Genomic DNA, 15,471 nt, shown 5'->3' with positions numbered 1-15,471 from the left:
AGCCCATCAGACTGGCGTCGGTCGTGACAATGACCCACTCTGGTCTGCGGAATGTCATCCCTCGTGACAGGTTGTCCAGGGACAGCCACCAACGGAGTGAGTCTCTGGTCCTCTGATTTACTTGTATCTTCGGAGACAAGTCTGTATAGTCCCCATTCCACTGACTGAGCATGCACAGTTGTAATGGTCTTAGATGAATGCGTGCAAAAGGAACTATGTCCATTGCCGCTACCATCAACCCGATCACTTCCATGCACTGAGCTATGGAAGGAAGAGGAACGGAATGGAGTATCCGACAAGAGTCTAGAAGTTTTGTTTTTCTGGCCTCTGTCAGAAAAATCCTCATTTCTAAGGAGTCTATTATTGTTCCCAAGAAGGGAACCCTTGTTGACGGAGATAGAGAACTCTTTTCCACGTTCACTTTCCATCCGTGAGATCTGAGAAAGGCCAGGACAATGTCCGTGTGAGCCTTTGCTTGAGGAAGGGACGACGCTTGAATCAGAATGTCGTCCAAGTAAGGTACTACAGCAATGCCCCTTGGTCTTAGCACAGCTAGAAGGGACCCTAGTACCTTTGTGAAAATCCTTGGAGCAGTGGCTAATCCGAAAGGAAGCGCCACGAACTGGTAATGTTTGTCCAGGAATGCGAACCTCAGGAACCGATGATGTTCCTTGTGGATAGGAATATGTAGATACGCATCCTTTAAATCCACAGTGGTCATGAATTGACCTTCCTGGATGGAAGGAAGAATAGTTCGAATGGTTTCCATCTTGAACGATGGAACCTTGAGAAACTTGTTTAAGATCTTGAGATCTAAGATTGGTCTGAACGTTCCCTCTTTTTTGGGAACTATAAACAGATTGGAGTAGAACCCCATCCCTTGTTCTCTTAATGGAACGGGATGAATCACTCCCATTTTTAACAGGTCTTCTACACAATGTAAGAATGCCTGTCTTTTTATGTGGTCTGAAGACAACTGAGACCTGTGGAACCTCCCCCTTGGGGGAAGTCCCTTGAATTCCAGAAGATAACCTTGGGAGACTATTTCTAGCGCCCAAGGATCCAGAACATCTCTTGCCCAAGCCTGAGCGAAGAGAGAGAGTCTGCCCCCCACCAGATCCGGTCCCGGATCGGGGGCCAACATTTCATGCTGTCTTGGTAGCAGTGGCAGGTTTCTTGGCCTGCTTTCCCTTGTTCCAGCCTTGCATTGGTCTCCAAGCTGGCTTGGCTTGAGAAGTATTACCCTCTTGCTTAGAGGACGTAGCACTTTGGGCTGGTCCATTTCTACGAAAGGGACGAAAATTAGGTTTATTTTTTGCCTTGAAAGGCCGATCCTGAGGAAGGGCGTGGCCCTTACCCCCAGTGATATCCGAGATAATCTCTTTCAAGTCAGGGCCAAACAGCGTTTTCCCCTTGAAAGGAAAGTTAAGTAGCTTGTTCTTGGAAGACGCATCAGCCGACCAAGATTTCAACCAAAGCGCTCTGCGCGCCACAATAGCAAACCCAGAATTCTTAGCCGCTAACCTAGCCAATTGCAAAGTGGCGTCTAGGGTGAAAGAATTAGCCAATTTGAGAGCATTGATTCTGTCCATAATCTCCTCATAAGGAGGAGAATCACTGTCGACCGCCTTTATCAGCTCATCGAACCAGAAACATGCGGCTGTAGCGACAGGGACAATGCATGAAATTGGTTGTAGAAGGTAACCCTGCTGAACAAACATCTTTTTAAGCAAACCTTCTAATTTTTTATCCATAGGATCTTTGAAAGCACAACTATCCTCTATGGGTATAGTGGTGCGTTTGTTTAAAGTGGAAACCGCTCCCTCGACCTTGGGGACTGTCTGCCATAAGTCCTTTCTGGGGTCGACCATAGGAAACAATTTTTTAAATATGGGGGGAGGGACGAAAGGAATACCGGGCCTTTCCCATTCTTATTAACAATGTCCGCCACCCGCTTGGGTATAGGAAAAGCTTCTGGGAGCCCCGGCACCTCTAGGAACTTGTCCATTTTACATAGTTTCTCTGGGATGACCAACTTGTCACAATCATCCAGAGTGGATAATACCTCCTTAAGCAGAATGCGGAGATGTTCCAACTTAAATTTAAATGCAATCACATCAGGTTCAGCTTGTTGAGAAATGTTCCCTGAATCAGTAATTTCTCCCTCAGACAAAACCTCCCTGGCCCCATCAGACTGAGTTAGGGGCCCTTCAGAAATATTAATATCAGCGTCGTCATGCTCTTCAGTATCTAAAACAGAGCAGTCGCGCTTACGCTGATAAGTGTTCATTTTGGCTAAAATGTTTTTGACAGAATTATCCATTACAGCCGTTAATTGTTGCATAGTAAGGAGTATTGGCGCGCTAGATGTACTAGGGGCCTCCTGAGTGGGCAAGACTCGTGTAGACGAAGGAGGGAATGATGCAGTACCATGCTTACTCCCCTCACTTGAGGAATCATCTTGGGCATCATTGTCATTGTCACATAAATCACATTTATTTAAATGAATAGGAATTCTGGCTTCCCCACATTCAGAACACAGTCTATCTGGTAGTTCAGACATGTTAAACAGGCATAAACTTGATAACAAGTACAAAAAACGTTTTAAAATAAAACCGTTACTGTCACTTTAAATTTTAAACTGAACACACTTTATTACTGCAAATGCGAAAAAAACATGAAGGAATTGTTCAAAATTTACCAAATTTTCACCACAGTGTCTTAAAGCCTTAAAAGTATTGCACACCAAATTTGGAAGCTTTAACCCTTAAAATAACGGAACCGGAGCCGTTTTGAACTTTAACCCCTTTACAGTCCCTGGTATCTGCTTTGCTGAGACCCAACCAAGCCCCAAGGGGAATACGATACCAAATGACGCCTTCAGAAAGTCTTTTCTAAGTATCATAGCTCCTCTCACATGCGACTGCATGCCATGCCTCTCAAAAACAAGTGCGCAACACCGGCGCGAAAATGAGGCTCTGCCTATGCTTTGGGAAAGCCCCTAAAGAATAAGGTGTCTAAAACAGTGCCTGCCGATATTATTATATCAAAATACCCAGATAAAATGATTCCTCAAGGCTAAATATGTGTTAATAATCAATCGATTTAGCCCAAAAAAAGTCTACAGTCTTAATAAGCCCTTTTTGAAGCCCTTATTTACAATCGTAATAAACATGGCTTACCGGATCCCAGAGGGAAAATGACAGCTTCCAGCATTACATCGTCTTGTTAGAATGTGTCATACCTCAAGCAGCAAGAGACTGCTCACTGTTCCCCCAACTGAAGTTAATTGCTCTCAACAGTCCTGTGTGGAACAGCCATGGATTTTAGTGACGGTTGCTAAAATCATTTTCCTCATACAAACAGAAATCTTCATCTCTTTTCTGTTTCTGAGTAAATAGTACATACCAGCACTATTTCAAAATAACAAACTCTTGATTGAATAATAAAAACTACAGTTAAACACTAAAAAACTCTAAGCCATCTCCGTGGAGATGTTGCCTGTACAACGGCAAAGAGAATGACTGGGGTAGGCGGAGCCTAGGAGGGATCATGTGACCAGCTTTGCTGGGCTCTTTGCCATTTCCTGTTGGGGAAGAGAATATCCCACAAGTAAGGATGACGCCGTGGACCGGACACACCTATGTTGGAGAAAGGAGGAATATTTGCATAGGAGAAATCATATGATACCGTGGTGACTGTAGTTAGAGAAATTAAATCATCAGACCTGATTAAAAAACCAGGGCGGGCCGTGGACCGGACACACCGTTGGAGAAAGTAATTTATCAGGTAAACATAAATTCTGTTTTCTCCAACATAGGTGTGTCCGGTCCACGGCGTCATCCTTACTTGTGGGAACCAATACCAAAGCTTTAGGACACGGATGATGGGAGGGAGCAAATCAGGTCACCTAGATGGAAGGCACCACGGTTTGCAAAACCTTTCTCCCAAAAATAGCCTCAGAAGAAGCAAAAGTATCAAATTTGTAAAATTTGGTAAAAGTGTGCAGTGAAGACCAAGTCGCTGCCTTACATATCTGATCAACAGAAGCCTCGTTCTTGAAGGCCCATGTGGAAGCCACAGCCCTAGTGGAATGAGCTGTGATTCTTTCAGGAGGCTGCCGTCCGGCAGTCTCATAAGCCAATCTGATGATGCTTTTAAGCCAAAAAGAGAGAGAGGTAGCAGTTGCTTTTTGACCTCTCCTTTTACCAGAATAAACAACAAACAAGGAAGATGTTTGTCTGAAATCCTTTGTAGCCTCTAAATAGAATTTTAGAGCCCGAACTACATCCAAATTGTGCAACAAACGTTCCTTCTTTGAAACTGGATTCGGACACAAAGAAGGCACAACTATCTCCTGGTTAATATTTTTGTTAGAAACAACTTTCGGAAGAAAACCAGGTTTAGTACGCAAAACCACCTTATCTGCATGGAACACCAGATAAGGAGGAGAACACTGCAGAGCAGATAACTCTGAAACTCTTCTAGCAGAAGAAATTGCAACCAAAAACAAAACTTTCCAAGATAATAACTTAATATCTACGGAATGTAAGGGTTCAAACGGAACCCCTTGAAGAACTGAAAGAACTAAATTGAGACTCCAAGGAGGAGTCAAAGGTTTGTAAACAGGCTTGATTCTAACCAGAGGCTGAACAAAAGCCTGAACATCTGGCACAGCCGCCAGCTTCTTGTGAAGTAAAACAGATAAAGCAGAAATCTGTCCCTTCAAAGAACTTGCAGATAATCCTTTCTCCAAACCCTCTTGTAGAAAGGATAGAATCTTAGGAATTTTTACCCTGTTCCATGGGAATCCTTTCGATTCGCACCAACATATATATTTCTTCCATACTTTATGGTAAATTTTTCTAGTTACAGGCTTTCTAGCCTGAATAAGAGTATCAATGACAGAATCTGAGAACCCACGCTTTGATAAAATCAAGCGTTCAATCTCCAAGCAGTCAGTTGGAGTGATGCCAGATTCGGATGTTCGAACGGACCTTGAACAAGAAGGTCCCGTCTCAAAGGTAGCTTCCATGGTGGAGCCGATGACATATTCACCAGGTCTGCATACCAAGTTCTGCGTGGCCACGCAGGAGCTATCAAGATCACCGAAGCCCTCTCTTGATTGATCCTGGCTACCAGCCTGGGAATGAGAGGAAACGGTGGGAACACATAAGCTAGGTTGAAGGTCCAGGGCGCTACTAGTGCATCTACTAGAGTCGCCTTGGGATCCCTGGATCTGGACCCGTAGCAAGGAACCTTGAAGTTCTGACGAGACGCCATCAGATCCATGTCTGGAATGCCCCATAATTGAGTTATTTGGGCAAAGATTTCCGGATGGAGTTCCCACTCCCCCGGATGAAATGTCTGACGACTCAGAAAATCCGCTTCCCAATTTTCCACTCCTGGGATGTGGATTGCAGACAAGTGGCAGGAGTGAAGCTCCGCCCATTGAATTACTTTGGTCACTTCTTCCATCGCCAGGGAACTCCTTGTTCCCCCCTGATGGTTGATATATGCAACAGTCGTCATGTTGTCTGATTGAAACCTTATGAATTTGGCCTTTGCTAGTTGAGGCCAAGCCTTGAGAGCATTGAATATCGCTCTCAGTTCCAGAATGTTTATCGGGAGAAGAGATTCTTCCCGAGACCATAGACCCTGAGCCTTCAGGTGTTTCCAGACCGCGCCCCAGCCCACCAGGCTGGCGTCGGTCGTTACAATGACCCACTCTGGTCTTCTGAAGCTCATCCCTTGGGACAGGTTGTCCAGGGTCAGCCACCAACGGAGTGAATCTCTGGTCCTCTGATCTACTTGGATCGTCGGGGACAAATCTGTATAATCCCCATTCCACTGTCTGAGCATGCACAGTTGTAATGGTCTTAGATGAATTTGCGCAAAAGGAACTATGTCCATTGCCGCAACCATCATACCTATTACTTCCATGCACTGCGCTATGGAAGGAAGAAGAACAGAATGAAGTACTTGACAAGAGCTTAGAAGTTTTGATTTTCTGGCTTCTGTCAGAAAAATCTTCATTTCCAAGGAGTCTATTATTGTTCCCAAGAAGGGAACTCTTGTTGACGGGAATAGAGAACTTTTTTCTACGTTCACTTTCCACCCGTGAGATCTGAGAAAGGCTAGGACAATGTCCGTATGAGCCTTTGCTTGTGGTAGAGACGACGCTTGAATCAGTATGTCGTCCAAGTAGGGTACTACTGCAATGCCCCTTGGCCTTAGCACCGCTAGAAGGGACCCTAGTACCTTTGTGAAAATTCTTGGAGCAGTGGCTAGTCCGAATGGAAGTGCCACAAACTGGTAATGCTTGTCCAGAAAGGCGAATCTTAAGAACCGATGATGTTCCTTGTGGATAGGAATATGTAGATACGCATCCTTTAAATCCACCGTGGTCATGAATTGACCTTCCTGGATGGTAGGAAGAATTGTCCGAATGGTTTCCATCTTGAACGATGGGACCTTGAGAAATTTGTTTAGGATCTTGAGATCCAAAATTGGCCTGAATGTTCCCTCTTTTTTGGGAACTATGAACAGGTTGGAGTAAAACCCCATCCCTTGTTCTCCTAATGGAACAGGATGAATCACTCCCATTTTTAACAGGTCTTCTACACAATGTAAGAATGCCTGTCTTTTTATTTGGTCTGAAGACAATTGAGACCTGTGGAACCTTCCCCTTGGGGGTAGTTCCTTGAATTCCAGGAGATAACCTTGAGAAACTATTTCTAGCGCCCAAGGATCCTGAACATCTCTTGCCCAAGCCTGAGCGAAGAGAGAGAGTCTGCCCCCCACCAGATCCGGTCCCGGATTGGGGGCCAGCATCTCATGCTGTCTTGGTAGCGGTAGCGGGCTTCTTGGCCTGCTTACCTTTGTTCCAGCCTTGCATCGGTCTCCAGGCTGGCTTGGTTTGAGAAGAATTACCCTCTTGCTTAGAGGATGTAGAATTTGAGGCTGGTCCGTTTCTGCGAAAGGGACGAAAATTTGTTTTATTTTTAGCCTTAAAAGACCTATCCTGAGGAAGGGCGTGGCCCTTTCCCCCAGTGACGTCTGAAATAATCTCTTTCAAGTCAGGGCCAAACAGCGTTTTCCACTTGAAAGGGATGTTAAGCAATCTGTTCTTGGAGGACACATCTGCTGACCAAGACTTCAGCCAAAGCGCTCTGCGCGCCACAATAGCAAAACCTGAATTTTTCGCCGCTAATCTAGCTAATTGCAAAGTGGCGTCTAAGGTAAAAGAGTTAGCCAACTTAAGTGCTTGAACTCTGTCCATAACCTCCTCATAAGAGGATGCTTGATTGAGCGACTTTTCTAGTTCCTCGAACCAGAAACACGCTGCTGTAGTGACAGGAACAATGCATGAAATTGGTTGTAGAAGGTAACCTTGCTGAACAAACATCTTTTTAAGCAAACCCTCTAATTTTTTATCCATAGGATCTTTGAAAGCACAACTATCTTCTATAGGGATAGTGGTGCGTTTGTTTAGAGTAGAAACCGCCCCCTCGACCTTGGGGACTGTCTGCCATAAGTCCTTCCTGGGGTCGACCATAGGAAATAATTTCTTAAATATAGGGGGAGGGACAAAAGGTATGCCGGGCCTTTCCCATTCTTTATATACAATGTCCGCCACCCGCTTGGGTATAGGAAAAGCTTCGGGGGGCACCGGGACCTCTAGGAACCTGTCCATCTTACATAATTTCTCTGGAATGACCAAATTGTCACAATCATCCAGAGTAGATAACACCTCCTTAAGCAGAGCGCGGAGATGTTCCAATTTAAATTTAAATGTAATAACGTCAGGTTCAGCTTGTTGAGAAATTTTTCCTGAATCTGAAATTTCTCCCTCAGACAAAACCTCCCTAGCCCCTTCAGACTGGTGTAAGGGCATGTCAGAACCATTATCATCAGCGTCCTCATGCTCTTCAGTATCTAAAACAGAGCAGTCGCGCTTTCGCTGATAAGTGGGCATTTTGGCTAAAATGTTTTTAATAGAATTATCCATTACAGCCGTTAATTGTTGCATAGTAAGGAGGATTGGCGCACTAGATTCACTAGGGACCTCCTGAGTGGGCAAGACTGGTGTAGACATAGAAGGAGATGATGCAGTACCATGCTTACTCCCCTCACTTAAGGAATCATTTTGGGCAACATTATTATCAGTGGCATCATTGTCCCTACTTTGTTTGTCACATTCATCACATATATTTAAATGGAGAGGAACCTTGGCTTCCGAACATACAGAACATCGTCTATCTGATAGTTCAGACATGTTAATAGGCATAAACTTGATAACAAAGCACAAAAAACGTTTTAAAATAAAACCGTTACTGTCTCTTTAAATTTTAAACTGAACACACTTTTTTACTGAATATACGCAAAAGTATGAAGGAAATGTTCAAAATTCACCAAAATTTCACCACAGTGTCATAAAGCCTTAAAAGTATTGCACACCAAATTTGAAAGCTTTAACTCTTAAAATAACAGAACCGGAGCCGTTTTTACATTTAACCCCTATACAGTCCCTGGTATCTGCTTTGCTGAGACCCAACCAAGCCCAGAGGGGAATACGATACCAAATGACGCCTTCAATAAGCTTTTTCAGTGGATCCGAGCTCCTCACACATGCATCTGCATGCCTTGCTTCTCAAAAATAACTGCACATTAGTGGCGCGAAAATGAGGCTCTGCCTATGACTAGAAAAGGCCCCCAGTGAAAAAGGTGTCCAATACAGTGCCTGCCGTTTTTTTAATAACATTCCCAAGATTAAAATAACTCTCCAAAGTTATAAACCATTAAATATGCTTATAAAGTAATCGTTTTGGCCCAGAAAAATGTCTACCAGTCTTTAAAGCCCTTGTGAAGCCCTTTTATTCTTATATTGAAAATTAAGAAAATGGCTTACCGGATCCCATAGGGAAAATGACAGCTTCCAGCATTACCAAGTCTTGTTAGAAATGTGTCATACCTCAAGCAGCCAAAGTCTGCTCACTGTTTCCCCCAACTGAAGTTAATTCCTCTCAACAGTCCTGTGTGGAAACAGCCATCGATTTTAGTAACGGTTGCTAAAATCATTTTCCTCTTACAAACAGAAATCTTCATCTCTTTTCTGTTTCAGAGTAAATAGTACATACCAGCACTATTTTAAAATAACAAACTCTTGATAGAAGAATAAAAACTACATTTAAACACCAAAAAACTCTGAGCCATCTCCGTGGAGATGTTGCCTGTGCAACGGCAAAGAGAATGACTGGGGAAGGCGGAGCCTAGGAGGGATCATGTGACCAGCTTTGCTGGGCTCTTTGCCATTTCCTGTTGGGGAAGAGAATATCCCACAAGTAAGGATGACGCCGTGGACCGGACACACCTATGTTGGAGAAATATATATATATATATATATATATATATATAAACAATAGATGCATGCATGCAGATCTACATATACAGATATATATATAAGCAATAGATACATACATGCAGATCTACTATTCCTTAAGTTATTACAAACATAAGGCAACATAGAAACAAATTATATTCTCTCTCTCTCTCTCTCTCTATATATATATATATATATATATATATATATATATAAAAACAATAGATACATGCATGCAGATCTACTATTCCTTAAGTTATTACAAACATAACAAACATAAGGCAACATAGAACCACATTTCTTTCTCTCTCTCTCTCTCTCTCTCTCTCTCTCTCTCTCTCTCTCTCTCTCTATATATATATATATAAAAATTTATATACATACATGCACAGGGTACAGCAGACAGAAAACCAAATAACCGGAAACCTGCAGAATCACTCAGTATAGGTGAGACTTACTGGCAGGGGATACTCTCTGAAAACAGGTCCATAAATCCCGTGAGAAATCTCAGGGATTATGTGGATCCTTATATGGATCACTTCCAAGGTCTTAAACAAGGACCATAAAAATAGCGAGAGAGTGTCTGGTACTTTGAAATGTCAAGGATGCTGCACTAAGAGGAAATTAATCTTCCTTGTATAAATATAGCTAACATTTTGGATCGATCAGTGATCCAGCTCATCCTAGCTAGCAAAAAATAGGTAGAAACTGAACTGTTTCTGGAAGGAAGATGTATATATAAGTGTAGTGGATTCCATACATCCTGACATATTGGAGGCATTTCTACACCTACCTTCAAGTACTGATATAAGTCAAAAAGAAAAAGCTTTATAAGAAATATTATAGATATTCTACTACTTTTTTTTGTTTTTGCTAATTATTGAGTGATTTTCTTACCTTTTGACTAATCCTCTTCTCCTTCCTCAGTAAGTTCGGTCTCCTTGTGTACTACAACACGAGTAATGGACATATCAGGGTGTTGTTCTTTGGCTTCTTTTATTGCTTGTGCTAATGCCTGGAAGATACAATAGTATAAAATGGAGTAAAAAATATTTTTAAAAATTACTAGAAAAACAAAACAATTCTAAAATTTTCAAGCCCCTTCCTCGCAGACAGTTTTTCACATAGACAAACAGATAAAGTGCAAACGAGAATTGGGATTGAGATTAGACCAGAGAGTTTATGTTCAGGATAGGCCTTCATGAGCTAACACCCTTTACATAAATGGATTTTATAAGTAGAAATACTCAGCATTTCATATGCTCACAGCAAAAAAAATTTTTTCCATAGAAATGCATCAGTACCAAAGCTATAACAGAAGGAATCAAAGGTAGAGACTTTAAATTAATTTATCATTCCCGCTCATGTGCTAACTCCGCTAGAAGTAAAGATTTTCCATCTTAATATGGGAAGAGTCCACAGCTGCATTCCTTACTTGTGGGAAATACTGGACCTGGCCACCAGGAGGAGGCAAAGACACCCCAGCCAAAGGCTTAAATACCCCCCCCCCCCCCTTCCTCATAACCCCAGTCATTCTTTGCCTTTCATCACAGGAGGTTGGCAGAGAGGTTTTAGAAGATTTCAGAGTAGTCTCTTATGGAGGGTAGTACTCTTCGAGAAGGGACTGAAGTTTTAAGTAGTCCTGTCAGCCTCTCAGTGAGAGCATGGATGAAAGTTAGAGTCCGGAGATGCAGGAAGAGTCTTTCTGCAAAACCATCCCGACTCAAATTAACAGCTCCATAGGCAATAAGCTTTGACGAGTTTCGCTGCCTGCTATCTTCAGTCAAGTCCATGTAAGAAGCGATGTTACTATCTGTGACACTTGAAGGGCAGTGTTCCTGTTCCACGGCGTAGATTCTGGTAAGATTGTTTCATATTTTATACATGTATGATAACGCAAGACAGGGTCACAGTGTGACTCCTTTTATCTGTATAGAATCAAGGGTTAATATCTCCTTAGGGAGATTATTGAACAGGGGGAAATAATCCTATATGTTTATTTGATTTTATGCTACTTTTATGTGTGTGAGATGTTATGGGCTCATAGGCTGTTATGGAATATAAAGGTTTCACTTTCACTTTGAGAGCCTTTTTTCACCAGACGTTACTGCTCAGTTCAGACGGCGGTGTCTGCGGCCTTTAATGCTATACCTCGCCCTGCTAAGCGCAAGCAAAAGGTTACATATTGCACTCCTTCCTAGAGTACATCAGATAATTTATTGGATTTAACGGAGGGTTATCAGAGGATAAAGTTCTGTCTGAGACTTCAGAGTATAAACATTCTTGGTCTGAGTCTCCTGCCTCTAAACTTCCGGCTGTGGAGGAGGCTGTGGACTTTAGTTTAGGATTTTGCGCTTTCTTCTAAAGGAAGTTTTTGGCGAATTCAGAGGTTCCAGAGGCCAAATTGCCTGATGAGCCTTTAATTCCTAAATTGGATAGAGTTTGAGGACAGGGTAGTACCTTATCCTTTCCTGCTCCTGTTAGATGGCAACATTATTAAGAATGAATGGGACAGGATTGGATTCCTTTCCCCCTCTTCTCCCTTTAACAAATTGTCCTGGTCCTGGACTCTCAATGGAGTTGTGAGGTTCCATCCCTAAATGGGATGGAGTTATCTACACCCTTGCTAAACGTTCTACTACCCCATTTGAGGATAGTTCTTCGTTTGAAGAGCCCATAGATAAAAGACGTAAACTCTGTTAAGAAAAATAAACATACGGGATATTTGTTTCAACCGGCGGCTGTTGCCGCGGTTACTGGAGAAACTACCTTCTGGTGTGACTCCTTATAGGATTTGATCGGGGTGGAGGATCTCCTCGACGTTACTCAGAAAAGATTTACGGCATTGAGGGTTGTTAATTCTTTAATCTGTGCTACTATTAGGCAGTTTATTCGCTTGAATGTTATGGCTTCAGCTTTTTCTGTTCAGGCCCGTCGGGCTGTGGCTGAAGTCATGGTCTGCTGATATGACTTCTAAGTCTAGACATCTTCCATTCCTTTAAGGGAATGATTTTGTCTGGTCCAGGCCTGGACTCAAATTATCTCCACGGTCACAGGGGGCAAGGGTGCCCTCCTACTGCAAGAGTATATAAACTAATCTAAGGGACGATTTTCGTTCTGATAAAGCACATGTCAGCAGTCCTCCGTTAAGCCAGAGCAAACCAAGACCTCTTGGAAGTCGGCTCAGTCCTGGAATAAATCCAAGCAGAGCAAGAAGCCCACCGAGTCTACGTCAGCATGAATGGGCGGTCCCCGGTCCTCTTCTGGATCGTGTAGGGGGCAGTATGCCGCTCTTTTCAGTCGCTTGATTCAGGGACGTGCAGGATCCATGGGTCATAGAGGTCATAGCTCAGGGCTACAAGATAGGTTTTAAAGGGACAGTCTACACCAGAATTTGTATTGTTTTAAAAGATAGATAATCCCTTTATTACCCATTCCCCAGTTTGGCATAACCAACACAGTTATATTAATATACTTTTAACCTCTGTGATTATCTTGTATCTAAGACTCTGCAAACTACCCCTTTATTTCAGTTCTTTTGACAGACTTGCAGTTTAGCCAATCAGTGCCTGCTCCCAGATAACTTCATGTGCACGAGCACAGTGTTATCTATATGAAACACATGAACTAACACCCTCTAGTGGTGAAAAACTGTTAAAATGAATTCTGAAAAGAGGTGGCCTTCAAAATCTAAGAAATAAGCATATGAACCTCCTAGGTTAAGCTTTCAACTAAGAATACCAAGAGAACAAAGCAAAATTGGTGATAAAAGTAAATTGGAAAATTTCCCATGCAGCTGTGGACTCTTCCCATACAGATAAAAATGAAATTATCAGGTAAGCATAATTTATGTTTTTGTGAATGTCAGGGTAGTGCTTATATTACAAATTGAAAGAAAAAAGTGCATCCGAAATCCAAAGCTAGAATATCGCTACCGCATTAATGTATTCCCCCATAGAAGTCAATCAAGCAAGAAAATTGGGAAAAACCTACTTACCTGCAGACCCGATACCATATATAATATTAATATTTCTCAATCCAAATTATTCCTAAATACATACAGGGAGTGCAGAATTATTAGGCAAATTAGTATTTTGACCACATCATCCTCTTTATGCATGTTGTCTTACTCCAAGCTGTATAGGCTCGAAAGCCTACTACGAATTAAGCATATTAGGTGATGTGCATCTCTGTAATGAGAAGGGGTGTGGTCTAATGACATCAACACCCTATATCAGGTGTGCATAATTATTAGGCAACTTCCTTTCCTTTGGCAAAATGGGTCAAAAGAAGGACTTGACAGGCTCAGAAAAGTCAAAAATATTGAGATATCTTGCAGAGGGATGCAGCACTCTTAAAATTGGAAAGATTCTGAAGCGTGATCATCGAACAATCAAGCGTTTCATTCAAAATAGTCAACAGGGTCGCAAGAAGCGTGTGGAAAAACCAAGGCGCAAAATAACATGGACATGGCCAAGGTAAGAAAGGCTGAAAGACGACCACCACTGAACAAGACACACAAGCTGAAACGTCAAGACTGGGCCAAGAAATATCTCAAGACTGATTTTTCTAAGGTTTTATGGACTGATGAAATGAGAGTGAGTCTTGATGGGCCAGATGGATGGGCCCGTGGCTGGATTGGTAAAGGGCAGAGAGCTCCAGTCCGACTCAGACGCCAGCAAGGTGGAGGTAGAGTAATGGTTTGGGCTGGTATCATCAAAGATGAGCTTGTGGGGCCTTTTCGGGTTGAGGATGGAGTCAAGCTCAACTCCCAGTCCTACTGCCAGTTTCTGGAAGACACCTTCTTCAAGCAGTGGTACAGGAAGAAGTCTGCATCCTTCAAGAAAAACATGATTTTCATGCAGGACAATGCTCCATCACACGCGTCCAAGTACTCCACAGCGTGGCTGGCAAGAAAGGGTATAAAAGAAGAAAATCTAATGACATGGCCTCCTTGTTCACCTGATCTGAACCCCATTGAGAACCTGTGGTCCATCATCAAATGTGAGATTTACAAGGAGGGAAAACAGTACACCTCTCTGAACAGTGTCTGGGAGGCTGTGGTTGCTGCTGCACGCAATGTTGATGGTGAACAGATCAAAACACTGACAGAATCCATGGATGGCAGGCTTTTGAGTGTCCTTGCAAAGAAAGGTGGCTATATTGGTCACTGATTTGTTTTTGTTTTGTTTTTGAATGTCAGAAATGTATATTTGTGAATGTTGAGATGTTATATTGGTTTCACTGGTAAAAATAAATAATTGAAATGGGTATATATTTGTTTTTTGTTAAGTTGCCTAATAATTATGCACAGTAATAGTCACCTGCACACACAGATATCCCCATAAAATAGCTATAACTAAAAACAAACTAAAAACTACTTCCAAAACTATTCAGCTTTGATATTAATGAGTTTTTTGGGTTCATTGAGAACATGGTTGTTGTTCAATAATAAAATTAATCCTCAAAAATACAACTTGCCTAATAATTCTGCACTCCCTGTATTTCTACATATATCTGATGGTATTTTGGTACAATATATACATATATACACACACACACACATATATATACATACATATTTAGACATGTATATGAATGTATCTCTATGTTAAAGCCCTTTGCCTGCCTTTTTTTTCTAACACCCGAGACCTCATATCTTTGACCCCTTATAACTTTTTTGTGCAATATATTTTTTTTTAAATAAGTAGTAGATGTTATGAGTATAACTGTACTTTTAAATGTATTTTTGGTGTGTTGTGTGAAACTTTTTGTTATGCGAAATAGTTAACCAGAGCTCTGAGGTCGCACTATCCTGATGCATGTAAAATTCAGCTACACTCAAGCGATCAAGCTTACTTTTAACTTCTAGTATGAGTGCTACAGTCGCGATAAAACCAGGTATCGCTTGCACATAACTGATTCGAGTGCCACTCGGAATCTGGCCCATAGTGTTTAAGTGTGGCTTCATTTTTATTGGTTCAAGATGTAGCTATGATTTACTACTGAAATATTGCTGGTAAAAAAAATATGCTTACCTGATAAATTCATTACTTTCATGATGGTGAGGAGTCCACAAGACATCACCT

The 15,471-nt window shown here is 42.0% G+C and overlaps 1 protein-coding gene across 1 annotated transcript in view; it reads right to left on the bottom strand.

Annotated features, from left to right (window-relative positions):
• Positions 1 to 15,471, bottom strand: part of EPB41L2 (erythrocyte membrane protein band 4.1 like 2) — a 469,820-nt gene that overhangs the window by 16,662 nt on the left and 437,687 nt on the right. Inside the window, 1 exon segment of the mRNA XM_053710686.1 lies at positions 10,280 to 10,397. Coding sequence (XP_053566661.1) covers positions 10,287 to 10,397 — 111 coding nt within the window. The 3' untranslated portion in view covers positions 10,280 to 10,286.

The sequence above is a fragment of the Bombina bombina genome, chromosome 4 (genome assembly GCF_027579735.1).
Source record: "Bombina bombina isolate aBomBom1 chromosome 4, aBomBom1.pri, whole genome shotgun sequence".
In the NCBI taxonomy this organism is placed as follows: domain Eukaryota; kingdom Metazoa; phylum Chordata; class Amphibia; order Anura; family Bombinatoridae; genus Bombina; species Bombina bombina.
The sequence above is the reverse complement of the archived record's forward strand: the minus strand, read 5'-3'. Positions and strand labels throughout refer to the sequence as shown.